The 27,754-nt window shown below is 34.5% G+C and overlaps 5 protein-coding genes across 6 annotated transcripts; 2 read left to right on the top strand and 3 right to left on the bottom strand.

The window, feature by feature from the left end:
• The first annotated feature begins 1,516 nt into the window (after nt 1-1,516).
• On the top strand, nt 1,517-1,900 carry LOC143576066 (ethylene-responsive transcription factor ERF020-like). The gene has a single exon (XM_077060259.1). It carries the CDS (start codon nt 1,517-1,519, stop codon nt 1,898-1,900), a length of 384 nt encoding a protein of 127 aa, XP_076916374.1.
• Nucleotides 1,901-5,744: 3,844 nt separating this feature from the next.
• Nucleotides 5,745-12,105, bottom strand: LOC143576060 (uncharacterized). 2 transcript variants are annotated; one of them, XM_077060252.1, is made up of 11 exons: nt 11,997-12,105; nt 11,626-11,871; nt 10,756-10,960; nt 10,571-10,661; nt 9,855-10,000; nt 8,911-9,154; nt 8,259-8,363; nt 7,988-8,170; nt 7,705-7,909; nt 6,693-7,176; nt 5,745-5,976 (listed from the first exon to the last, which is right to left on the bottom strand). In XM_077060252.1, exons 2-11 carry the CDS (start codon nt 11,861-11,863, stop codon nt 5,877-5,879), a joined length of 2,001 nt encoding a protein of 666 aa, XP_076916367.1. In that variant the 5' UTR covers nt 11,864-11,871; nt 11,997-12,105; the 3' UTR covers nt 5,745-5,876. The 2 variants fall into 2 exon arrangements, with proteins under 2 accessions (XP_076916367.1, XP_076916368.1); XM_077060253.1 differs by having other exon boundaries at nt 11,626-11,855; nt 11,997-12,013.
• A 3,390-nt stretch (nt 12,106-15,495) lies between these two features.
• LOC143576074 (uncharacterized) lies at nt 15,496-17,133 on the top strand. Its single transcript, XM_077060268.1, has 2 exons — nt 15,496-16,033; nt 16,379-17,133. Exons 1-2 carry the CDS (start codon nt 15,892-15,894, stop codon nt 17,089-17,091), a joined length of 855 nt encoding a protein of 284 aa, XP_076916383.1. The 5' UTR covers nt 15,496-15,891; the 3' UTR covers nt 17,092-17,133.
• Nucleotides 17,134-17,462: 329 nt separating this feature from the next.
• Nucleotides 17,463-21,965, bottom strand: LOC143576065 (uncharacterized). The gene is made up of 5 exons (XM_077060258.1): nt 21,876-21,965; nt 20,865-21,377; nt 19,032-20,207; nt 18,873-18,943; nt 17,463-17,881 (listed from the first exon to the last, which is right to left on the bottom strand). Exons 1-5 carry the CDS (start codon nt 21,963-21,965, stop codon nt 17,623-17,625), a joined length of 2,109 nt encoding a protein of 702 aa, XP_076916373.1. The 3' UTR covers nt 17,463-17,622.
• A 2,168-nt stretch (nt 21,966-24,133) lies between these two features.
• On the bottom strand, nt 24,134-27,360 carry LOC143576064 (uncharacterized). The gene is made up of 5 exons (XM_077060257.1): nt 27,163-27,360; nt 25,195-25,309; nt 25,052-25,133; nt 24,871-24,922; nt 24,134-24,272 (listed from the first exon to the last, which is right to left on the bottom strand). The coding sequence occupies exons 1-5, from the start codon at nt 27,358-27,360 to the stop codon at nt 24,210-24,212; spliced, it is 510 nt and encodes a 169-aa protein (XP_076916372.1). The 3' UTR covers nt 24,134-24,209.
• Nucleotides 27,361-27,754: the final 394 nt, after the last annotated feature.

Here is a 27,754-nt window from a genome sequence, read left to right as displayed (position 1 = left end):
AGTGCATAGCCGGCAGTAAAGGAACAGTATACAGCCGACCTTGTTACTGTCGGCCGTAACCTATCCACCAACCAGCATGGCCTGTGCATAGTCCACAGTTGGTAGAACAGGAATACTATTCAGCCGGCTGTACCTTCTAAGAAACCTACCTTCGGCTATAAATACTCCAACACCTTGGAATGGTAAGGACATCATCTGATATCTCATTATCTTATCTAGCAATCTCTTAATATACACTTATATTCAGAGCAATCTAGTCTGATTCTCACGCCGGAGGGTGGTCACAAGGAGGAACCCCCCCCCCCCTTCTCAGTGACGAGCTTACGGTGTCTGTTTTGCAGGTCACCTGAAGAACAACATTCTCTGCTGGACCTCATACTCATGGGAAACATTACTTAACCCCCAGATTATCCGTAATCTGCCCCGGGTCACTTAGTGTTTCTTCACATGCATTTACCGTTATTACAAAGACATGTAAGTACCAAACCAACCAAAACCCGACTTGATAAAACCATTCTGATTAGCCCAAAACCCAAAAGTAATAATTAAATATCCAAACTTATTGTAAAGTTTATTAATAAATAAATTTTATAAGAAGATGATAATAAGACAAAATAGATGGTGGTTAAGATTGTAAATGAAAGAAAGAGTAAGAATTAATATAAAAAGAATATAAAGATGGAGATGGTTAAGGGTTGTGAGAGGTTTTTTGAAGAACATCAAAATTTACGAAACTTGTGTTTTTTAATTAAATTATAGAGGTGTGGATGTGATAGAAATGCTCTAATGGTAATGTATGACCCAGACACATGGAGCGTTAATGATGTTGGCCCAGAATTTTGCATAGGACAATGTTATGAACTCACGGGTTATGGACGTTTAGATTATTATAATAACTTATGGTGTTGGTTTTTAAGGCAGGTTTGTTTGGTTCGGTAGTTTATGAATAAAGACTTCCGATACGTTATGGTGATTGAATGATGCTACTTAGGCATTGCTAAATAGATTGTGCTACAAAAATTCATTTTTAATCAAAGAAGATAAGGAAAAATGACACATAAAAATGTTGAATTTAATGTTATTGATGGAAGCATACACATAACACAGGCACCACTAATTTAAACAATAGGGAATTAGTTGAATTTAATGATATTGATTATTGGACCTTACCTTTTGACATATTTTTTCAAATGAGACCAAGTCAAGACACATGTGTTTGTGGTAGCCAATTGGCCATTTTATTGTTGAATATAATAATATAGTAAACATTACAACTTGCAATAATCGGTGGACTTCCATAAATGGTACTGCACGTTATATTTAATACCAAATCCACCGTCACACACAAAACGATATTTTATTATTTTTTTGTCAATTCGTTGAGCTTGACCAGTAAATATTTGATTTCAAAGGATAATGGTCAGCCTTTTGACATTTTCATTATTCAACCTATATATATAAACCATGCAAACACATACTTCATGCACCATCCACTTTTCAAACTAATAACATAAACATGAGTACCAGCTCAGATGAAGTTAGAAGCAGCAATGATTCAAAGACATACAAAGGCATACGGTGCCGAAGATGGGGCAAATGGGTGTCTGAGATTCGAGTTCCAGGAAGTAAAGAGCGGCTTTGGCTAGGCACATACTCTACACCCGAGGGTGCGGCCGTGGCTCATGATGTAGCCTCTTATTGTTTGAGGGGGAACACATGTTTGCATAAACTTAACTTTCCGTCTATGTTACCTAATACCGCACGAACAGACCTATCGCCTAGGTCCATCCAGAAGGCTGCATCCGATGCTGGCATGGCCATAGACGCACGGTTTATTGCGTCTCAAGGAACTACACAAAACAATGTTGCATTGGATATTTCTGTAGATGATTATCTTTGAGTTTAGTCAACTATTTTCGCAACGTTCTTAGTCTACATTGGCTAACACAATGTATGGTGATCCCTAGAATATTATTTTTACCGTAACTACTATGTTTCGGTATTTGAATGAAGATCATGTCATTATATATATATATATACATGTATACAACTATACATCATAGACTCTTGTTTTCATATGTTTGGTTGATGATGCTGGCAATTGTACGGAATGACGGACCTAAATCCATGGGAATTGGTCGTTTATATGACCAATCAGTACCTTGGCACAAATCTAGGCTACGACTCTCTGATAGAGATAAGAAGCAACATGATGATTTTGATTCTTGTTTTTTAACAGTTTTTGGAATGAAAACAGAATCTCGCATTCACGTCTCCGTTTGACTGCCACTCAGGGATGTAGTTGTAGATACGTTAATCTTAGTGGGTCGTTGGCTCCACTGTCATCTCCTTGTACGACTAATTACCTTCATAACTATAACTTTTTTGGTGTCTTCTGCAAACAAATTTGAAATATAAATATTTTAGTTGATTTAGTGGAAGATATCTACGAACTTCGACAACCTTAAACATGAAAATTTTCTTTATTTTACGTTTATGTTTTTGTAATTCGAAGTGACATATTTTTTTAGTTTTGTTTTTATATTAATTAATATTAATATTTGAACTTTATAACAATATCTGGTAAGTATTGGTTCAAATTAATAATATTATTATAGGTATTAGTCTATTAAAAAATTAAGAGAAATTAATGAAATACAAATGGTTGGTATAACATATTCAAAGATGATGAATTTTGTCTCCTAAAACCTCGGTGATAACATGGCCGACCACAAACACCTATCTAAGACATTAAATAGCATGACAGTTGCATACATCTCATGTCAACTCATTGATTACATTTAGGGTATGTTTGGCAATGAGCTTTTATAAGTTTTTAGGAGCTACAAGCTTTAAGCTTTTATGAAAAAACTCATATTTAATAAAGAACTTTGTTTGGTTGAAGTAGCTTCAAGCTTTTAGATTGGTAGAAAAAGTTTTTTTCTCAAAAGCTAGTATTGGTAGTTTGAGAAAAAGCTAGCTACAAGATTTTACATTTAAATTTACAAGTTTAGTACTTAACTTATATCAACTTTTGTTAATTTATATAATAGTTACACATTTAACCCTTATTCAAAATTAATTACCCCCATGACTTTTTTAGGAGCCATAACTTTTTCACACGTTAATAATTTTTTAAACAAATTACATCATAAAAACGAGCATTTTATTCTCTTTAATTTGAGTATGATATTGTTATACTTCTTTAACTTTAAAAAATTAACATACTACGTGACTATCGGGTAGGATCGGTAAAAAGTCGAGTTAGGTGAGCTCGAGTCATGTGTAAGACCAAATTATAAGTCGAGTCAAACGAACTTGAGTCATGTGTAAGACCAAATTAGGGTCAGAACGAGTCGATACAAAAAGGGTTAAATCAGTTCGATTTGTGTCGGTACGCTTTTGAGTCGAAAGGGGTCATGTCAGAACATGTTTCAGATTAGAACATGTTTCAGATTAGAACAGTGCATGTTCAAAAAGTGATTCATATCAAAATATGTTGGTTTAAAAATTATCTATTTGAAATTACTGTATATTTCAGCTTTGTTTCTTGATTTTCGACATTATTTACAAGCTTACTGTTTTTCCATGAATTACACGTCTACATTCAGGTTATGTATGCACTGTCATCAGGTGAATCATGTACCGACACTGATTATGCGGTTGATGTTAGATTGTGCGCCCATTCCGCCGCACCACACGGGAACCCCGCTAGTTTTATTAAAAGTTTCCGCTACTCTGTCAAACACCTAAATATTTAAAAAGCTACAGCTTACAGCTATCAGCTAGTTTTGCCAAACATACCCTTAGTTTCATCTGTGGCCTGTGGGTGTCTAGATATTATGTATGTGAAAACATGTCGACCATCCTAATTATTGTTTTTGCAAATTTTATAGATTATATGATCTAATTTGGATGAGAAGGATTGTAAGATCTCATCTCGTTAAGTTCTGATATTGTGATTTGTGAAGACTTAAATTAATGAATTTCAAATTTATAGAAGAGTTAAAACTTATTAAAATAGAGGGGCTTTAAAGTACTAATAATTTACAATTTTACTTTCTCGTTAATTTGTCTCAAATGGCATACACATTAATAATGTCCACAATTTGACTACCAAGTGGATGAAATGAAAGAATACCGACACAACTGATTTAAGATACGTGTTTAATTCAACTTTTAATATTTAATATTGTGAGCTGATTTCGGTCAAATAGGAAAAGTTAAGAAGTGGTCAAAATGGGCCCAATAACAAGATGATCGAGAACGTATTAATATTCTTTAATTAATATTATTGTGGATTTCTCGTCCCAGGTTCTTTTGTCTTGTCTGACCACAATCAAATCTCTCGGTCCCAAAATTTCATCAGTAGTAGCTTATTGTCAACATAAAAAAACCAAAGTACTACTATTCAACATCATATACTCATGAGGACCGTTTTCCATTAAAATTTTGAACACACATCGACAAACAATTCAATGTTGCTAGTTATTCAGTTTTGCCCTTTTTTTTAATTTTCTTTTTCACGATCGCAGACAACAATTTCACATGAAACCCATCGTCTGAAGGCTCACCATGGTTAAACCCCGGCTCGCGAATGACATTTTCCCACGAATGAGACTCAAACCGTCAACCTTCCATAAAGAAAGTCAAGGGGTACCGCCGTACCGGCATACCGCTAGACCAGAAACAAAAGTTGGCTAATTTTTAATGCACGGGAGGAAGGTACTGATGGGCTCAGCTAACGGACATGAAAGTTGTTGGATGAAATAATGTGATATTTCAATAAATTATAAATAAGCAAGACAGTGATTACACTGAAACAGAAGGCAAGCAGGCAACAAGTTGCGTCGCTACCCCTTGTTGGGTTAACTAACCAGTTGCATTTTGATAAAGAAGAATGAACGTTGTTCTAAGGTTTCAAGTGAGATCTTCTACATCTAGCTGTAAATGATAAACGACATGTTCTTGGTAAATCTCCAGATAGTAGATAGATCTGTAGGTGTATTGCAATTGATTGTGTTGTAATAAGAGCTATTTGATTGATTGTGTGCATTTGAGTTTAAACTTCTTTGTAAACGATTTTCAGACTATCGTAATAGAAAATATTACCATTCTTAATAATGTGACAACGGGTCGATGGTGCCAAAATGAAGAAGAAACAAAGATGGGAAAAGAGAAGCTACAGGGAAGCTCGGGATAGAGGTGTGATAGTGGCACTTCCGGACGAGGTGGAATCCCGCCACGTCTTCAAGACCGCATGCGGAGCGGACAGGGTGGCAGGATGAGCAGTATGACACGGCCACCCTAAAGCGACTCCAACTCAAATAAACTAATTTATATGTAAGATATATTTTTGGTTATTTGGGTTTTATGTATTTAGCTCAAGGTTAGAGAAATCAAATAAAAATTATTAGAAAATTAGAAAGTGAGAATGCATGGTTTGGTACAAACAAAAATGCTGGAAATAATTGGCAACTTACGAAAACAAAAACTCATAAAAATTAAAGCAATCTTTTTTTAATATCGTTTGGAACGACCCCAAATACCCAAGTGAGTCACCGCTCACGCGTATACTAACACAAACATCACCTTCAAATCTCCTTGAGTTGTTATACTACACCATCTTATAGAATAAATACAAGATTCATACATAAAAGAATCACTACTTTTAAACTATATAAAAAAATAGATTGCTACAACAAGCAAATTAAAACGAAACCAAGAAGCTTAAATGACAAGAGGCACTATTGAATGGTACTATTGAATGGTCTGAACTTGTGTCAACTTATTGGACTCATCAACATAACTAGCACTACCTTAATCTAATTTAACTAGAAAGTCTATGCATAAATCACACAGAATTTCCTTAAAAACTACAAAATGATCGATATGTGTGATAAACTCAAACTGATCAACAACGAAACCAAAATCCTGACTACAAACGGCCTTCTAGCCATGCCACCAGACTTTGACCTGTAAATTATAATAATCATAATTATAAATATTACGAAGGGTTATGACATATGAACACCACGCCCAAAAGTGTGCACCAGTGTGCTACACAATGAAACCGAAAAAACAGACCCGAAACCAAGATAACCGAACCCAAACAAAAACCGACGGTTTGGTTTTTTGTTTTCATAAAAGTTTAACTTTTGGTTTGATTCAGTTTCAGTTTTCCGTGTAATCAAATCCAAAAAAATCGAACCAAACAAAATTCACGTATTTCAATTTTTAATTTTGAATCTTTAATCTCTCATAAGAATTTAATAAATAGTGTAACACATGTATCATAGCTAAATAATTAATTATCAACTTACAATTAAGATCTAGACCCAAATTCATTAACTTGGGCCAACCTTATTCGGCCCAATTTAAGCCCAGATGGCAAAACCGAAATCAAATAGTTTTCAAAAACTCAAAAACTAAACTTTTGGTTTTTGTTTCGGTATGAATCAAAAACCGACCCATACACACCAAAATGGTCATACGGGCCATATGACTTTGTTAGTGGTCACATTGGCCAATTTGTTTGTCAGTTAATACTTCATGCGAGTAGTGTGATTTTCCCCTCATATGACCCGTATAACTATTTTATGTTGGTGGTGTCTGGATGGTGTGTAAGTAAGTAGTGTTTGTATATATATCTCTAGCCTATTACATATTATTATTAACGAGTATGTATGTACCTTTCTATAACCGCTTTCGTTGTGAGTCCAAACCCATAAGGAAAGAGTGGATCATAATGCGAATCACCAATATTCATCGGAAGTTGATCAACACTTTTAAACCAAGTTCTTGAAAGTTTACCACTAAACTCAAAATCACCAAACAAAACATCCGCCACGCCTTGACCCTCAGTACCCGGTAACCAGGCTGCAACCAGAGCATCAATAACCGACAAATACGGTTCAATCACAACAGGCCGACCCGATACAACAACCACAACACACTTCACATTCCCACAAACATTTTTGATGATGCCTGGGCCCGGGTCTGCAATGGTGAGGTTTGAAGTATCACCAAACATCTCGGTGTAAGGATGCTCACCAACCACAACTATTGCATATGAGAAGTTGTTGGATTTGATGAAATCGGTATTTGGATTCTCCATGTAGGTTATTTCTGTGTTTCGGTCAACTGCTGATTTGATTCCGGTGAGAATAGTCGTTCCTGTATATATTGAAGCAAAAATTATAAATCATAGGGCTTTTGTACCAACACCAATGAATTTAATAAGAACATGTGTTTTTTTTATATGTATGATACTGATTGTTGCTCTTCAGTTTTTGTTTAATTACATTGACTTTTGAGTAGGTATTAAAATATCACCAATAATTTACCATGCAAAACATGAATTTGGAACTTTATTTTGCAGCTAAATTGTTCATATTCTAACATGAATTATAACGTGTTTGCTGCTATTTAACTTCAAGTATTTTCCAATACAAGCCCAGCCACTCGTGAGCTAATCGAGCTCAGCTTGTTAAAAGCTGCATTGAGACGAGCTTAAATGAGCTCGGGCCAATAAGCTTGTTTACTGAATGAGCCAAAGCTTTACTTGTTGAGCTACAGTAGGCTCGTGAGCGACTGAGCATGCTATGTATATTTTTCATTAATATGCTAAATTTATACTGAAATAATAAAAATTATTGTATATAGATATATAACACCTGAGTGGGGCCCACAAGATGGACATACCAGTTGTATTTTCATTCCCACTAAACCCTTGCCAACCAATCGTCCACCCGCCACATTGATACCCCAAATTATCCACATGACTGCCTGCAACCAAGACCTTGGATGCCGTTTTGGGCAGGGGCAGCATCGGTTGTTCTGCCCGTTTGCCGTTTTTCAACAACACTAACGATTTCCTGACTGCCTCCCTTGCTATATCTCTGTGTGCCTATATTTTCCAACAACAAAAAAATAATTAAATAAAAAATTAACGAATCCTATAAAAAGCAAATAACAATTAACTGACCTGGCTTCCAACCTCGTTAACCTTGCTGAAATCAGCAACAGGGTTCTCAAACAAACCCATGGTAAATTTGACTCGTAAAATTCTGCTCACAGCATCGTCAATACGGTCCATTGGGATAAATTTGTTCTTGACCAAATATTTAAGGTTGTTAATGAACTCAATATAATTATTCGGGACCATAACCTGTTTTAAGAAGTTAATTTAAATTCAAATTCATATTTCATGAAACAATTTCATTTATACAACAATGTGAGAATACAAAGTTACAAACCATGTCAATGCCCGCTGTAATACTAGCCAAAACAGAGTAAGTGTAGTTGGAATGAGGCGGGGAAGTTATTCGATCAATTCCCTCCCAATCTGATATAACAAAACCCTGATAATATGTGAAATCACAAAACACGAAAAATAAAATTATTCTTGTTCAAAATACAATAAGAATTTATTTTAAAACCGAAATATACCAAACCGTAACAGAAATAACCGACATGACCGAACCAAAATAATCAAACCCAATCTAAAACCGAGGGTTTGGTTTCAGATTTTTTCAAAAACCAGATTTTTGGTTTGGTTCTGTGGGTACTGAAAATCGGAAAAACCGAACCCGCAAAAATAAAAAAAAAACAACCTTTTTATTGATTTTATGGATTACAAATTTTAAGCCCAAAAATATTAGGCCAAAATGTGTAAAAGTCAATTAATTATTAATTGACAAAAAATAATTGACCCAAAGTTTTAAGCCAAAAAAATTGCTGTCCATCTTTTTTGGCCAAAAAATTTCAAGCTCTAATGAAAAACCCAAAACAATTGTGAAAACCGAACAAAATCAAACCTAAACTGATTACCAACCCATGCACATCCCTATTACCGGGTATGTTTGTTTAAAGAAATAAAAAATTATTGGTTATAATATAAATACATACCTTAAAATTAAGCTTGTCTTTAAGGTATCCAGTAATAAGATCACGATTGGCATGCATTCGTTTACCATTCCAGCTAGAATAAGAAACCATGACAGTAGATACACCCTTTATGATAGAGTCATAATAAGGGGGCATGTGGATACTTAATAATTCATGTCGATTCACCACAGTGTTATTTTCATCTATTCCACGAGTCGTTCCACCATCTCCCACAAAATGCTTCGCACATGCAGCTACCTTGTCCCTGATGAGGGGCAAGTTGGTAATTTTAATATTAGATGTGCATAGGAAACCGGTTAACCGAATCGACGACCTTAACTGAAACCAAACCACTTTGGAACCGAAAATAACCACCGGTTTGGAACTGGCGGTTTTGGAACCGGTTTACAAACCGAATCAGACCCATTTGAAATTACTAACAGTTGGGTAATGGATTTCTAGCCATTTTGTGACCATTACCAGTTTTGAGACCTTTTTTTGGACCGTTTTTTCCCCCATATGTTAGTGTATATAGGTAACGAAAATAAATAGGCACTAATTCCACTGAATGTGTTGGTTAGTCACAACACTCAAAAATGCAAAAACACTCACAAAAACGCAAAAAACACACTCAAATACGCAAAAAATGCTCTTGTTCACATACGCTCTCAAAGATTTTTATCCACTATGGCAACCAAAAGTGGGAAATCGCAATCATCCGTTGGTGTAAATGCATCCTAAACTGGTTCCTACACAACTTGTCCCGAACCGAACCTAAACAGTTCCATTGGTTGGTTCCAAACTGAACCGATTGCACCCACAAACCGGTTTTGACTACTTTGACCAGAAACCAGTTCGGTTCCAACCCGAACTGGTTTAGGGTTTCGAAGCCGTTTGTGCACCTCTATTTAAAATAAGAAAAACTAAGTAAAACTGAAAACATTAATCCGAAGGTAGGTACATACTTTCCAGCAACATATGGAACACCGAGACGCGAACCATTAGGAATTTCACCCTGTAACCCTAAAATAATGTCGGTCATGTTTTGAACAAGTTTGGTATCCTCACTGTAACTCTCATAACATCGACCCCATCTTGGATCTCTGCAAACCTATAAAGAAATTTGCAATAAGTGAGTAAAACATTCAGCGAACCATTTAGCAGTAAGTTCGTTTATGTTTGTCTATTTAATAAACGAACGAACATGAATATATTATTTGTTCATTTAGTTAAACAAACGAACATGAGCAGATGTCTCGATAGTTGATTTATGTTCGTTAGTTAACATTGGTTTAAGTTGTTTGTCTATGTTCATTAATATATTCATTTAAATTTTATAGGCTCATGATACTGTAGTCAAGTTTAATTAACTATTGCCAAATACATTGTTGTTCACAACTTTACAATTAGTTTCAATTGATTTTAGCTCAGCTATGTTCGTTCATCTATGTTCAGTTATGTGCATTTGTGAACCGTTCATTAATACTGTTATGGAATGAAGATAAAGAAACACGAACACGTTCATTCTCTTAATGAACAAAAAAAGAAAACTCGTCTGTTTAATTGTTTGTGACCAATCGTTTGTTCGAATAAAGTTAAACAAACAAACACAAACTTGTTCTGTTCGTGTTCATTTACAAGCCTATTAGAAACAATACATAATATTTGTTAATGTACTTACAGTGATACAAGGAGCAAAAGCATATGGAATTCCAGTTGCTCTAACTTCAGTAGCAGTTGCAGCACCAATTCTCTTTACAAGATCGGTGTCTCTGAAATTAACATTTATGAAAATATTTTGTGTCACAACTAAAAGTATATATACAACGTTAAAGTAACATGTACGTTTTATAAGTTTTCACTTGCCTGGTGGCTCCAAGGCCAATGTTATGTGGAAATATGGTAGCATTAATAACATTATTGTGACCATGAACGGCATCAATTCCATAAATCATCGGAATTCCTAAACGAGTGGAAAGTGACCCGTTTTGGAACTCGTTTACCATATTAATCCAGTCGGTGACAGTTGCATGTGGATTTGGAACACTCCCTCCTCCACTCAGTAAGCTTCCTGCATTTTATTATACATAAGAACATTCACAATTTCGCATTTACCCTAAACCCTTAACAGAAATCGTTTTTAAGACGAAAACCTTTACTAACTTGTTCTACCATGTACTGATTATGGCAAAAGAAAGAAAAAATGGCAATTATGTTGTCTGTTTAATATGCAGAATGACAAGGTTTAACGAGGAGTTGATTCAATAGTTAGCAGACTCTTACATAGTTACATGGATCAACTTGATAGGGAAAACATGGCAGAAAAGGCCCAAACTTAAAAAAGGCATAACCTGCGCTATGAGTGGAATCACAGAGCCCGTTACCAGTCGACAAAAAGGTCTTGACAAGCCGGACCATGAGGCAAAGTCGTCAGACCCAAAATTTACCTTTAAAGGTTCCGGTTTATCTTATAAAGATTTTTTCCCAATTTCGCAATCTTCAAATGCGTTTCTTTCGTGCTTATTTGAGTCGTAATTTCAGTATTTAAGAGCTGATTTGTAAATTTCAAAAACTTGGCAAAGCTGCGAAATCATTGTTTTGCTCATTCAAAAATCTATTAGTTTTTATTTAGGAAATCTTCTCTATATTTCCTCTTCTTCTTATTATTATTATTTGCTTCGGCTCTGCGCCTTAATAACAAATGTTAATAAATGTTTATATAATAATATAATATACCAATGAAGTAACGGGTGATGTTAGCAGGAGTAGCTGAAATCCTTTCAATTTGAACCATTTGACCAATTTTCTCGTCCAGAGTCATTCTCCCCAAGAGATCTTTGACCCGTGCAGCAACCGGCTGCTTCGGGTCTTTATACTTAACAACATTCTCCTCTGCAGCAGCCGTTGCAACAACCAACAGCCATAATAACAATAATATCATCCCCAAATAACACACCGACATTGACCTAACCATAATAAACACTGCAACAAATTAAACAAACATTATTATTATTATTATCATTATAAACCCTAGAACGAACTTAATTGACAGTAATAATAATAAATAGGAAGTTGAAATGAAGAAGAATATTAAGCACATACATAACCGTAGTTGTAGATGGAGAGAGTGATTACTGATTAAGTTGTAGTTGCCGTTGCAGAAGCTTTTTAACTTATAGCTGCTGCTTACTGCTTATTGCAGCTGTAGAGCACTACAGCATGTGAATGTGAAAGATATTATTGATATCCAATTTTTATTGGATTCTGTAGCACGATGACGATGGATGGGTTTACCGGAGTTGCATTCTGTGCCCCTCTAGTATCTTTAACTTCTCTTCTTTTACATCTCATTTTTATCAAAGTTAAAAGGTAACTGTATATTTAGGCATGTAAACGAACATAACGTTCGATGGAAAGTTCGTTTATTTAATAAACGAACGAACATGTGTTCTGTTCGTTTATGTTTGTTTATTATGTTCGTTTATGTATTAATAGAAAATAATTATATATTATATGGATTAGTCATCCACTTAAAGGTTTTATCTTTGTCAATTTGTGTTCATTTACATTTATTCATATATGTTTGTTTATGTTCGTTTATCCTTATTCAGTCATGTTCGTTTAGATTATAAACAAACGAGCACAAATGCTCATGATTTAAATAAACACACATGAAAAGAACTTGTAGCCACAAAAAATAATAATAATAAAAATTATAACTCAAAATTTAATAAAAAAAATAAAAACACAAAAATGTTTTCACCGTCTTCCTTGTTTTAAAAAAATTTTGTTCTCACACTTCTTATTGTCTCTTTTTGCATTTTAATTTTTCCCTATGTATATAATTGTAATATTCTCTTTTTTTTTTGAATGGCCAAGGAATCCTTTAAATAAGACACTAATTAAATTCATCACGTCAGGATACACTCACATTTTGATCCGGGAAAACATTCACATAAGGCCAACGCACGTGATCACTCTCACCGAATGCACGTTATTGCAGTAAGATCAAATCTGTCAAATTCAATAATCCAACTAGTGAACGACACATACTCGCCTAGTCTACCATCTTCACCTGATACCTAATCAAATCTGAGTCACATGAAACATCAAGTCTCTCCCTTATCACTTCACCACCAACTCATTCACCAAGTGACAAAGAATACCTATGTTATTCATTACTTTGGATGCTATTTATTTTCTAATTATATTTTCATATGTCGTCAAATGAATTGCGCAAGATGGTTAACTTTACATTTTGGTGCTAGATGTCATTTGCTGACAGAAAGCCTTTCGTTTTTAACTTTTCTATGTCTGGCCTAGGGCTGGCAATTCGTGTCTTAACAGGTTTAACAGGTAAGAAGCGACGCGCATGACACAAATATAAAACTTGAATACGACTCGTTTAACTACTTTATATGCCATGACTATAAGACAGTTTTAAGTTTTGTGTACCAATAAGGGATAATAAGTGAGTCTAGCCTACTAATTTCAATTATTTAAGAAAATAAAAAAATCACATACTGCACTTTTTTGATTAACAGGTCTTATCGTGTCTTTAACAGGTCTGCCCTACTATATTTTATTCATATACATATACATAGATGTATAAGGCCAACCAAACATAAAGTGGTTAAGATTAGGTAATTTTATTATATACCTTTAAACGTCTTTTCACTAGTAGAGCAATTTTACCAAATATACCATTTGATATATTGATCTCTAGAAAGACATATGATGTATCAAAAGGTCATAAAGCTGAATGTTCATACATCAACACGTGATTTTTTTCCAATATTTCATGAAACCAAGTCCTCTATCAAACGTGATTTTTTTCCAATATTTCATGATTATTTGCTTAGGTTGTTTGATCTTTAAACAGTCTTACATGAACATATGAAGTTATATATTCATATTTTTATTGTAATTAAAATAATAAGTTACTTTACAATGCTGAATGTTCATACATCAACACATATAATGTTATTTAATTATAAATCAAAATTCAAGGCGGTTCAAAGGTCAATTTTAAGCATAATCATGGGTGTAAACTTCTTACACTAGAGTGAGTCATACCACATGGAGCGTTGTGGGTACTTTATTCAAATGATGTCAAGTTTGCCTGTTTTGGGCCTATCATTAACTTCCATAATCCATCATGTGCTTTATCCTTTGTCCACATTCCTTATATGCAATCCAGTTGCAACTTGCTAGTCATGTTATAATTACAAAAATAGATCCTCATATTAATCATTTAAATCATCATTTAAGGTCATGTGTAACTTATATGATAGAGAAAATAAGTATATCTTACTTACGATTCTATACTCTTTTAACCTGAATCAAATCAAAGAATATTTTTATCTTCTTTTATAGTAAGGCGACTCAAACTTTTTGAGCCTCTTTATAATAAAATTGGGCTCTTCTCATATTTTTTCCATCATTTGATTCTTATGTCATCTGTGCATATGTATAATTATAAAGTAGAAACCCAGCGTCGACAATCCCAAAGTCCAATCTACTTTGAGGCCCCGTCTCACAAGATCACCCCAATCATTGGTCTTATCTATCATTTTGACTAGTTCATTAAGGAGCTACAATTTACAAATTTGAACATAAAAACAAACTTTGTAGTATAAATGTACTATTTATATGTCGAGTTAAAAGATTGTATGTTGTAAGATTTAAATTCAAATGCTTAATGTTACAAATATTAAATGGTTTGAGAAAAATATATAATTCATAATTTGCATATAAGCAAAGTATGTATGTTTGAAAACCATTTGTTGTTAGTTAAATTGATGTACTATTTCTAAAATATGAAATTACTTGTAATTCTTTAATTTTACAAGTATACAATTAAGTCATATAACAATTTGATTAAAGGACCACTTTAAATTTTTAACTTTTATCACCTAGTTGTTAACAGCTTGTATGTTATAAATACAAACTAAGTTGATTATGTATGACCCAATTTAACTTTTTAATAGATGCTTAAATAGTTATATATAAATGTTTTAGTCGTTAAAAGTTGCTGGATTGGGCTATATATTGGTGGACTGGGAGATGTGGCAGGCTCCAGCCGGCCCATTATTTGATAATGGAACAATGAAGAACGTGTTACAAAAATGTCACTAGCCTTTTAATTTTCTTTATAGAATTGATTATATCTATAGTTTTACAAACATCACAATTTTATTTTGTTTTAAATACTCATCACTATATATTCACACCCCATTTTAATAGTCCTATGCATGCGCATAGTTTGTACAAGTTGGGGCACGCATGAGGCGCTTGATCTTAAAAGGTTCTAGCTAACGTGTAACAACGATGAAGAAAGACTACCATGATCACACATACGTACACCAACTTTACATTACTACACAAATGAGTATCATTGAGTATTCATCACTGACGTATTGTTTCCGTCTCCGTCAACTGATGGAATCCAATATGAAAAAAAGACCACCGGTAATCCATCAATGATTACCACCGGATAAAATAACTCCGGGTAACCCACAATCACTGAAGGGCACAAATAAAATACTCAATCAATTTTTCAATTGTCTGCTGGTAATCGACAGGAAATCAAACTGCCCATGACCTAATTTCCAAGATACTTTCACCGACATATGTTATAATTGGTGAAAGTAATTATTTTAGTAGATTATTAATTTCGATTGCACAAATTGTAAGACTCGTACAAATTGTTGTTCTTTATGCATTTCAATAAACCATGAAGAAATCATGTAGGAAATATGAAGCAACAAGCATTTAATTAAACTCCCAAGCAAGAATGCATACCCCCACCATCAAGCAAACAGTTTGGAACACCTTCACCCACAAGCAATCATAAACCCTAACCAACAAAATATCTTTCATATGTCAACTAACACCATATATATACATGCATGCATGTTGACACATATAATATGCACAACCCATTTTCCTTCTGTAATTAAAAACATTAAACTCAAACCAACAATTTGATTTACAACAATAATGGCAATGAGAGGAAGGGGTGGTAGGGTTAATCCAAGCCGTCCGCCACAGTTGAACACCGGTCGAGTTTATGAAGACTATAAACCCATGTCTGAATGGAGACAAGAAGATGGTTATGACACTCTTCTTTTATATCTTCCTGGTAAATTTGTCAACTTTATTATTATATTTTTCAGTTTATTTCATATTTAATTTAATTTTTCTTTAATAACATGGAATACCTAATGGCTTTTAAAAATCTAAACATACATTTTTATTTTACTTTTTTTTATGATCTTGTACAATATTGTATTACTTATTAGAAACCGAGTTTTATTCAAATAACATACTTCTTGTCTCGTAATATTAAAACAAGTTTAATTGAATAAAACTCGGTTTGTAATAAAACTTATATTGAAACATAGAAGAAATAGAAAATTGTAAGCCATGTACAAAGAAACAAACCCATTTGTGTGAATGATGTTGAACTAAACTATAATCTTTGAAGGTTTCCAAAAAGAATACCTTAAGGTGTCAACCGAAGATTTGAATACCCTTAGAGTTCGCGGGGAGCGTTTGATTGCAGAAAACAAATGGAGTCGATTTCAAGAAGATTATCGAGTTCCTGAAAACTGTGAAATGAACCGTATTCGTGCCAAACTTGATGGTGGCATACTAACAATTACAATGCCTAGGAAGATTAGCACCCTACCACCACCACCACCTCCTCCTCCACCACCACCACCACCGCCACCGCCGCCTCCACCACCACCGCCTCCACCTCCACCACCACCACCTCCACCTCCACCACCACCACCACCACCTCCACCTCCACCTCCACCTCCACCACCACCACCACCACCGCGGTCGATGGACACCATCAATGCCCAACTTCCACCTAAAATAAATGAGCAACCATTTAGAAGAACAAAGCAGGAAGAAGTATTACCGGCCAAACAAGAACCGTTAAAACCCACAACAGATAAACCGTTAAAACCAGTTAAAACCAAACAAGAACCGTTAAAGCCCGCTTCTTCATCCACAACAATCAAACAAAAGCCGTTAAAACCCGCAACGAGTCATACAGGAGTAGCCAAAAATAATAATAAGGTGGATGAGGACAGAAAGGCGCTAGTGAATGTGGGTGTGAGTGTTCTAGTGATTGTTGCACTTGGTATTCATGTGTCCTACACCATTGGCCTCCTTGCCAAAGGGAAGTAATTAACTTATTGGGCATGTATCTATATATGACTTATATATGTGTATATAAGACTATATATATGTTTGGTGTAATTAATCTGGTGAATAACTTTGAGAGCTTCAGACCAAATACTTGTAAACTATATAAGATTAAATTAATGCAATCGTTATTACCATGGAAAGCTTAAATGCATCCAAATACTAAAAAATTTTGTAATATTTATTGTTGAGTGAACTATAATATATGACTTATATATGTGTATATAAGACTATGTATATGCTTGGTGTAATCTCCCACGACCACGTACCTTTGTACGCTTCACACGTTAATAGTCATTTGCTCGTATACGTCACTCATAAACAAACTTGATGAAGGGCCATTACTAATTAATGTCACTGATGAACAAACAAAAACCATCTACACATCCCCAAGAACAATATTTGATTTTACCTCTACAACCAATTAAGCTAGCCATGTGCCCATGTTAACAAAACAGGCAACAATACTTTTATAGTTTTACATATAATACCTACTAACCAATATCTAATGATCTATGTTTTCCCTGTCATGGATCTCCTCCATGCTTGCTTCCTCTTCTCCTGCCTCTGTTTAACCCGTTTTTCTGATTTCCACCCTCGAAACTTATCACGACCTTTTAACCAATCCGCATAGTCCTTGTCATTTTGGCACTCTATAAAGTCGACTAAATCATCGACATCACCACACACGTTTCGGGTCTTCAGGTACACCTCCCCATTACAAGTTTCTCTTGATGATGATGTCATATCTTCTTTTGCACCACATGCATTTCTAGGTAACAAAACAAGTGTCTTAAGTCAAAGATATGTAAAGAAAGGTCAAACTCTTGTTTAAGTAGCCAACTATTTTAGTGACAAAATCAAAGTTTTAAGATTCTTAATTTTTGTGTGCCAACTTAGTCGCATGTCTCAGCGGGAGTAGCCTCTCTATCCCCTAGGATAGAGGTAAGGTTTGCCCAAGGGTCTAAATGAGCCGAGCTTAAATGAGCTCGAGCTTTTATTGAGGCTCGTTTAATAAATTAGCTCGATCCCAAGCTTCACATATCGAGCTCAAGCTGGCTTGCAAGCCTTAACGAGTTTAATATATTTAACACATATTTATATGATAGTTATTATTATACGTAAAATTATGATAAAAGTGATTGATAAATATATATATATATATAGTTATATACAAATTTTTTAATTATCAATATGAACAAAAAACAAGTAATATATACGAGTTGGGGTGTGCAAAAAAAGGGAAAATCGAACCATATCCATAACCGGAAAAAACCGAACCAAATTGTGAAAACAGTTTTCAGTTCCACAAATCTTACTTACTTGGATAAGCAAACCGAATTCAATCGAATAAACCAAATAGTATTCGGTTTAATTGGATAACCAAATAAACCAGTTTAATCGGATAACCAAACCGAATAAATCAGTATGATTTGGTTAGACATATTCCTAGTTCGGATCGGTTCAATTAGACATATTTCTAATTCGGATCGGTTCGGCTTCGGTCAGGGCCAAAAAGAAATATTCAAAAATGAATAAACAGATATCCGAACCGATGAACACCCCTGTATACATCTGAGCCCAATCCAAGCCCGATCTTGAAAAAACTACTCACGAGCCGAACTCGAGTGTTAGAAATAAAGTTCGAAACTAGCCAAGCTTGAGCTCGAACTTAGGTGAACTCGGGCTCGGCTCGGCTCGGCTCTTTACACCCATCGCTCTATTGAATGGAATCATACTCAGTATGTTTGATTGTTTGTTACCTCAAATATGATGCCCTCGTCTTCTGAAACTTCGCAGCCACTCCAACACTACGATATTTGCCCACAAAACTCTACACCATTCGTTAACAAAATTAGACTAATATTAAAATTTAAAAACCCATTAAAACAATAAACACATAAAACAAACAAAAGACTCACCTCTTTATAAACAGTAACCAACCCTTCAGATACTAACGATCCAGACTCACCTTCGACTAATATCCTCAAAACATCCACATTACCCTCTTCAAAAGCAACCAGATTACACAAACCCATTATAACCGAAAGACAACTCTTCACCAAAAGCCCGACCCCACTATCAAAACTCAACGATAACAACCCAAGAAAATGCAAAAGCATCAGTTTTGATTCGTTACAACTTATCAGATTCTGTTCCAACAAGCTATGGATTGATTTTTGAATAGGAAGACGAATACTAAACTCCTTGAAACAAGTTATGATTCTCGTGATGGCATCATGCTTGTTGCGTGATGACATCCCCTTTAAAGCTTGAATGAGTGAGTTACTCATTAGCATTAACAATGATGCTAGAAGACTTATATCTTGAAGTCTAGCTTCACAACCAAGAGGGAGTTCGATGTCATTAACAGCATCAGCAGCTTTTAATATCATGTGTTTTAAGAAAGATGAAATAATATCTTGATATTTAACATCAACTTTGCATATATTCTGTTGTATGTAATCCATCGAGGAGGATATAAGGTCGGATTTTATCTCAAAAAGCTTCACCCTCATATTTGAGTTCCACGAATCATTCAATTTTGTTATCATCTGATTGAGTTTCTCAAATTTGTCTGGATTGATACACGATTCAAACGACGGGTGCTGACTTTTATCGACCAAATTACCCCTATCATCGGTTGTACTGCTCTCGGTTTTCAAAACGGACATGTGTTGTGTGTAGAGTATAACTGAGCTTTCAAATACCGAGAGGTAACAATCTGGCGTGTAAGTTTCATGTTCTGTGCCAAAAGTGATGGCATCAGCAACCAACGAGACGATACGAGCTTGCAATAATTTGGGTGAAGAAAGGAAAATTGGGTTTTGAAGCAATGTTTTGGCGGAAATGATTCCGAGTGATGATGGTTTGGGATTACTGGAACGGGCCCACGTCAACCGGTTGAGAAATTTGTTAAGCGCCATGTCATCGGAGATTGAGAGTGAAAAATGAGAGCATATGATGTCCATTATTAATCCAAAGTCAACGCTATCAGCATTAACGTTAAATAAACAATCGTTTGTAGGAGAATAGGAGTCAATTATTTGCAGATACTTTCTTAACAGACCGTGTACCAATAGCTCATCTATGATCACCTGTTTAAATTTGCACATATGTTATCATCATATATTCAGATTTTCATGATTAAACATAAGTTGAAATAGGGATTTAAACAAAAATAAATATATAAAGCTGAAATAGGGATTTAAACGAGCCAAGTCATTCGTGAGCTACTCGATATCTGCTTGCTAAAACCTCAAATCAACCGAGCTTAAACGAGCATTTTCTTATATAACTTTTATTTATTATACTTAATATATACTTTTATAGTAACTATTATTATTATATATAAGCTTGTGATAAAAATAACAAAATAATGCATATTATGTTATATATAAAAATCATATTTAAACTTTAAATGTCTATAAAAGTGTACATAAACGTACATACATTAACTAATAGATACAAAAACAAGTCGAGCCTGAGTCCAAGCTTCACTTATCAAGCAAAAGCTATTGTGCAACCCTAAACGAACTTATATATTGTAATAATAAATATTATTATATAAAATGATTATAATTAATAATTAAGCAATATGTATTATGTTGTATATAAAATAATAACTAAAGTATATACAAAAACAATTAAAAATGTATAAATTAATTAAATAACAATAAACGAGCCGAGCCGAGATGGAGCCTAGACGAGCTTGTGCCCAGGCTCTGTTCGTTTACACCCCTAATCTAAATTACCTCAAGTAATGTTGTGATAGAAGGAAGACAGGTGTCAAAGAGCTCTAAAGACGATAACGATGCCACCTCCGCAGAGTAATCAGAGGTAATTTCACCACTACACATACATTGACAGGAACCCGACTTCTTAAAATCCGCTAGTTGAAGTAAACTCAGCTTTTTGAACAATAAAAGAAGAAATCTTCCACTTTCCAAAAGATGTTCTTGTGGCACATGACATGTCAATGTTACCATACAACATCTTAACAACAGATTCAATTCTTCCAATTCAAGAGTACGAGTGGCAGTGACATCATGTTTTGAAGAGTGCAACTGCTTCAACCGATTTTTAAGATTTTTGAAAAGCGTGCACGAGAGTGTGTATACGTCTCTTAAACTCACGTTAACTTCACCTTCAGTAGTTTCAATGACAAATCCGTAAAACTCAGATCCTTCACTTGTACAAATTGGTTTCTTTGAAGATAGCTTAACGAGTAAATAATATGCATTTTTCAAAAGGTGTGTCATGGTATCCTGTAAACAAACCAAATGTTATACAAGAAATAGAAAGTTAAGTTGGAAACAGTTATATAATATTGTTAGACCTGTAAACGAGCCAAACCGAACGTTTAGTGAAAAGTTTGGTGGGAAGTAAGTTTATGTGTATTTATTTAATGAACGAATGAACATGACCACAAGTTTTTGTTCATTTATTTAAATAGAACGAACATAAACACAAACCTCGCTCAAGCAGTTATGATCATGAGCGTTTGTTCATACAAATTTGTTTGCACTCGTCGTTTACATTGTTAGTTTACGTTTGTTCAAGTTCGTTCGTTTACACTCGTTAATATATTTTTAAAATTTTTAGGCCCTTACAATTTAGTCAGTTTTAATAACCTGTTAGGCCCAACACATTGTTCGTTTATACTGTTACCAAACGAACACGAACACATTCATTTTCTTAACAAACGAACACAAATAGGAATTAGTAATGATGCTATAAATAGAGAATAAGAAAAGCGTACGTACCGGGTGAGATTCAAGGGCCGAGATTAGGTTCTGGAAAATGTTGGGATTTGGTGGTTTTCTGAGACTGTGTTTCCTCCTTTTACAAACCATTGTATGCCTGCCTACCTGCATAAAACAATTAACAACACACACACACAGATTATTATTATTATTATTAACTGATTAATTAAACCGCAACAGAGAGAGATTATTCATCTATGTATGTATGTATGTATGTATGTAGTATCAACTGAAAAAATTAGGGCAAACACACTAACTAACCCTATATTATTAAATGGAAATGGAAGTGTTTGGGTGGATGAAAGCTTGCCGTTGAATAATTCCGGCAATAAGCGCCGATCCAAGGAGTCAGCAGCACAAGTATTTCCAACCTTTTTTCTAATTTGTGAAAAGAGAGTTGGGAAGAAAGACAAGGAAAAGGAAAAGGAAAAGGAAAAGAAAATTCTTATTTTTTTTTTATCTCCTCTTCTTCTTTTCACTTGTTTTCCTTCTTAATCTTTCCGATTTAAAAAAAATACAATTTATTTTACTCGTCATTTTCTCTTCACTCCCTCATTTTCTTTCTTTGACAGCTTGTTCTTGAGATTTTTAACCAAGGAAAGAAAAGGAAATGAGAGGAGAGGATAAAAAAGGGAAGGGAAGGAAAATATATTTTTTTAATTAGATGTGTTCTTGAGTTGGAAAGAAAAGAATAATTATGTTATTCTTAGTAATCATTCCATTTTTTTGGAGGATAACTTATTGGAAAAATACATTAATTTAATCTATCCTAACTCCTTCTACTAATTTCCTTTCCATCATAAAAAAAACTCAAGAACACGTATTTTTTAATTATCCTTAGTTTTCCTTTCCTTTTCCTCCTTTAAAGAAACTTAAGAACAGGGCGTAAATGAAACTCGGGAACACCTATTTTAAATTTTCCTTCCTTTTCCTTTCTTAAATGAAACTCGGGAACACAACATATTTTTTCCATCCCTCCTTTTCCTTCCCTTTCCTCAGTTAAATGAAACTCGGGAATGTGTTCGTGGCTTTACACAAAGCTAGCGATTTTATTGATTTTTTTTATTTTTTTTGTATTTTAGCTATTTATGAGGGCTAAAAAAATCAAAAATATATTCTGGTTTTTTAAAATGACTCTTTGGAAAAACCAATAAGTCAATAAGCAATTTGCAAATACAATCCCAAACATGTGAAATTACTAATTAGAAGATAAATTTAAATTATCTCCTAATTATGAGAATTTCTTTTTTATTATTGTCGTGGGTGGGATTGAAATCAATACCCTTCTTTTTCAACGGGATCTCATCAGAAGCAATCTCTCAATTTCTATGGGGGTAGAGGTAAGACTGTCTACATCTTACCCTCCTTAGACCCTACCATAGCTTTGCTATTAATGAGATATACTGAGTACGATGATGATGACGACCCTCTTTTTCCAACCCGGGTGATTAAAAGGTTTGCATTTGCCGATAATCACTACCGATGATTTCTTTCATTTTTAATTTAGGCATATTTATTTAAAAATAAATTTTAAATAAAATAACAAGTTTTTACTAAACAAATTAAGATAAACCAAACTACTAAAAAAATTATAGTTATTATAGTCTTCGTCATTGGACTCGCGATTCAACCATATATGTTCTATCAAATCCGTTCAAAGATATAAATTTGTGGCCTTATGTCGTATTTTTATTAAAATAGATGGTTTTTTATCGGCATTTAGTTGTATGATCAGAAGTTGGACATCATTGTAATGGTTTTGACAAATGAATTTGCCCGAATCCTCAAAATCATATTAGGTAATATCATGCAAATATATATAATCGTTTATTTAATTCTTTTGTTGTTTACGTGTCGTTTGGGCAATAATATGATATCGTTTCTTTGATACCCAAATGCCCGGTTGGCCTATTTTATTTTCATTATTAGCAAACAATTATCAACTCTTAAAGATTATTGGCTTCTAATAACAAGGGAGGTAAAAATAAAATAGGTGTTTAATTAGGATTCCATCAATTCTATTAAAAACATCCAAAAGATTTATAATGAAGTGGCAGGTAAGCGGACAACAAGCTGCGCTGCAATAAGAAGCCATAGGCTACCTTAACTTATTTATCTAGTTATTTTAAAAATCGATGCCTTTCATATTAGTCTACTGTCTAATGTTTTTACCTTGGCTTCTTTTATACTTGTGTACCCTATAATATAATGAACAAAACACATACGTTCAAACAAAAATTTAATTAATTAAGTGGGTTGTTTGTGATATCATTTATCAACAATTCATAATTTTCACTACCAATTTAATTACATGTATGCTAGAGCACTAGAAACTTAGAAGCGCTCTGCTAGCTGTGGAAACTGTTGTAGCAGCCATGTCACACCTCTAATGGCAACCTGCACAATATACATATTATTAACATAGAGGGTGTATGTGACACAAATCAAGAAAAAGTAAACATCAAGAACAAGTAAAAAGGGTAAACTTAATCAAAAAGTCGCCTAAGTTTTATTCATAAAAGAGGATTATTATTTTGATAGTAAATAATGGATAGAGCTAAACAAACACCACTACATGCTATTTAGGCACCACTGACGTTTCATAGGGCTGCATGGCAAACTGACAACGCGAAAGTGGTCATTTACGGCCCGTATGATGTGTATGATTGACAAAGATATTACTCGTGCCAAAGTCATACGGCTTTATGACCTTTTTTGCCCTATCATATGGCATATATGATTTTGTATTCGGACACAGAAGTGACTAGCGTGACCATCAAAAAGTCATACGGCCCGTATACCATTTTTCGCCTTGTCATACGACCCTGTATGATGACATCACCTGGTGTCGGTATAGCATCACTGGTTTATCTATAGCACTACCACAGTTAATTAGTTGTAAGGGTCAATAAGAAATGTTTTTATCCTTATTAAAAAGTTTTCACATGATATGAAATAAACATATATAACTTTATGAATATATATTATTACAAACCAATGCAAAGTCTCCGGGCTTCACTGCAGGCTCCACGATGTCTCTACCATAACTGATTTCAGAAAGACAAAAACAGCATCAGCTCATAAACGTCTCCAACAACCAAAATTTAGTATCTTTTGTATAAATAAACAATTAGAAATTGGTCGATTAAAGAATGCAATAAAACACTTGCACGTACATTATTTGGCGACACCCATCCACCACTTTTAACCGATAAAAACTGCATCCTTTGCTAAACGGAAAAGGTTTTCCTTTCCATTCTGCAGTAATTTATAACCGTCAAATTTAAATAAAACATTTTTATGGGAAGAATGAATATACCTAGGTGCCACGTGACTCCAACAGCGGATGTGTCTTCACCAGATATATCATCAATAACAAACTGTAGATCTTGGCTGATTGTATATATGAATTTTTCAAAAAATTCTAGTATAGCCTGCAACATCCCAAACAAGAAAACTCTATTATGTGTACTTAAAAAGATATAATGCCATTTTACATTAGGGTGTGGCTTCTGAAGAAACAACATGGTACTCAGGGGTGTAAACGAGCCAAGCCGGCTTGTGAGCTTATCTAGATGGGCGCATTAAAAACTTGAATCGAGCTGAGTTTAAATGAGCTCGAGCCATAGAATGAGATTGCTTATTAAACGAGCATGAGCCTAAACTTCACTTATCAAGCTCAACCTGGCTCTCAAGCCTAAACGAGCCTATTGTATGTAATTTTTATTTAGTGTATTAAATATATTCATATAATAATATTTATTATGCATAAAATGATGGCAAAAATAACTAAATATATTTATATTATGTTATATATAAAAACTAGGATTATTGGATTAAAATAATCCCACCTTTAACGAGTTGGCCAATAATAATCCCACTTGAGTTATTTCCCTCTGGCAGTCCCACCTTTTCCATGTTTTTTGTTTTATGATCCCCCGTTAAAAATAATTAACAGTGTTAACTTTTTGCTGATGTGGCTAGATGAGTTGGCACACACACACACCCCAAAAATCCTACATGGCTTCGCACTCACACACCCCAAAACACATGGCTGCTACGACGTCGTTTTGCACCTCACCGTTTCACACCGGAATATCCTCTAACCACCATCGGACAACTCTACCATCTTCAACCTCTTTCCTGACCTTCACCAGCCGCTCACCTACCTCTCTCCGGTTATCAATACACCGTCCGGCGGAGGTTGCGGCAGCTTCCAACGCCGTAGAAGTCGAGAAACCGGCAGTTTCAAATTAGGATTCAGATGACATCAGATCGTCTTCTTCGAATTAGGGTTCAAATGATATAAATTTGTTGATCGTCTTCTTCGAATTAGGGTTTAAAAGATACCGTCTTCAACCTCTATCCTGACCTTCACCAGCCGCTCACCTACCTCTCTCCGGTCATTAATACACCGTCCGGCAGTGGTTGTGTCAGCTTCCAACGCTGTAGAAGTCGAGAAACCAGCGGTTTCGAATTTTGGGTTAATAAAATCAAAGAAAGAAAGAAAGTCATGTAGGATTTTTAAAATGCCAACTCATCTAGCCACATCAGCAAAAAGTTAACCCCGTTAGTTATTTTTAACGGGGGATTATAAAACAAAAAACATGGAAAAGGTGGGACTGTTAGAGGAAAATAATTCAGGTGGGATTATTTTAATCCAATAATCCTAAAATAAAAACTATAACTAATAAAAATATAAAAATAATTAAAAGTGTACACAAATTAATTGACAAATAATAAACGAGCCGAGCTCGATCTTGGAAAAATGACTCAAGAGTTAACCTCGAGCTTTAGAAAAAGAGATCAAATAGAGCAAAGCTCGAGCCTAGTAGAGTTGGGCTCGGTTCGTTTACATCCCTAATGAATGGTACTACTCGCTTCATTAAGATGCATATGCTTGTCTTATTTAGGCTTTGGCTAAAGATACACCAATGGCGCACTATCCATACACAACCATACTTGCCCTATGTTTATATGGCCGCATGACATGCAAAAAAATTCTCATAGATGGCCCAAATGGGCATACAGTCTGTATGGCCATTTCTCGTCCTATCATACGCACGTATTGTGTGCAGACGTGACTTGACATCATTCGGGCCGTACTATGTGAACCCGTGCTAAGTATAGAAATTTTGGGGTGGTTATGTATTGTCATGATCGCTACCTTATAAGTGCTTATTTTCATTTGGGGCTAATAATGTTTAAGATATTTGAGGCCAAAATGATATCAATCAATTTGCTATAAAAAAACAAATCCATAGCAAAACTGAAAGATGAAATATACCTTGCGACCGACAATGGGTTGTGGGAAAACAAGGACCTCGTAAACACAGTCGTGGGCAATGAGATCGACGACGGTGGAGAGGTTGCGGGAGTTTATTCCTTCGTAGAACCTTCTAACAACATCAGAAGCCAACTCTTGGTCTTGTGAGATATTTGACGATGAGAGTACGCGGTTGTTGTCTGTCGGGGTACTTCGCATTCTGCTGCTGCTGATTATCAATTGATTGAAAGAGGGAAATGAAGAAGAAGATAATGAGTATCGAGGAGGAATTGGGGGTTTTGTTATTGTTGTTGTAAGGAAGGATGATATCATCGTTGCCGCCATTTTTGCTTTGGATTTTATGGTTTCTTTCTGGTTATTAACATTTTTGGTAAACAAGAGGGAGACTTGAGATAGCGAATTAGTGTAGCAAAACATTCATTTGTCTGTTACGTTATTTACTTATTTATTTACTTTTACCTTTCTATACATCATTTTTCATTTCTTTACATTCAAAATTACAATAAAAATTGTTACGTCTTTTCTTTTCTTTTAATTAAATAATATTTTTATATACCTTTCAATTAAATAAAAATAATCTTTCCTTTACTCA

Source organism: Bidens hawaiensis, unplaced genomic scaffold (assembly GCF_021521415.1).
Source record: "Bidens hawaiensis isolate Kalapana, Puna unplaced genomic scaffold, B.hawaiensis_p1.1 tig00027866_1, whole genome shotgun sequence".
Lineage (NCBI taxonomy): Eukaryota > Viridiplantae > Streptophyta > Magnoliopsida > Asterales > Asteraceae > Bidens > Bidens hawaiensis.
This window is presented reverse-complemented; position numbering and strand designations above follow the sequence as displayed.

Coding starts and splice junctions, on each gene's coding strand:
- LOC143576066 (XM_077060259.1), top strand. CDS start 1,517: ATGAGTACCAGCTCAGATGAAGTTAGAAGCAGCAATGATTCAAAGACA.
- LOC143576060 (XM_077060252.1), bottom strand. CDS start 11,863: ATGGTTAGGTCAATGTCGGTGTGTTATTTGGGGATGATATTATTGTTA. Junction 10,001..10,570: donor CTTTTGCTCCTTGTATCACT/GTAAGTACATTA, acceptor ATTTCTTTATAG/GTTTGCAGAGATCCAAGATG. Junction 9,155..9,854: donor GTTCCATATGTTGCTGGAAA/GTATGTACCTAC, acceptor GCCCCTCATCAG/GGACAAGGTAGCTGCATGTG.
- LOC143576074 (XM_077060268.1), top strand. CDS start 15,892: ATGGCAATGAGAGGAAGGGGTGGTAGGGTTAATCCAAGCCGTCCGCCA. Junction 16,034..16,378: donor TCTTCTTTTATATCTTCCTG/GTAAATTTGTCA, acceptor TAATCTTTGAAG/GTTTCCAAAAAGAATACCTT.
- LOC143576065 (XM_077060258.1), bottom strand. CDS start 21,965: ATGGTTTGTAAAAGGAGGAAACACAGTCTCAGAAAACCACCAAATCCC. Junction 20,208..20,864: donor CTATCACAACATTACTTGAG/GTAATTTAGATT, acceptor AAATTTAAACAG/GTGATCATAGATGAGCTATT. Junction 17,882..18,872: donor ACGAGGGCATCATATTTGAG/GTAACAAACAAT, acceptor TTTGTTACCTAG/AAATGCATGTGGTGCAAAAG.
- LOC143576064 (XM_077060257.1), bottom strand. CDS start 27,360: ATGCGAAGTACCCCGACAGACAACAACCGCGTACTCTCATCGTCAAAT. Junction 25,134..25,194: donor TGGAGTCACGTGGCACCTAG/GTATATTCATTC, acceptor AAATTACTGCAG/AATGGAAAGGAAAACCTTTT. Junction 24,923..25,051: donor GATGGGTGTCGCCAAATAAT/GTACGTGCAAGT, acceptor TTCTGAAATCAG/TTATGGTAGAGACATCGTGG.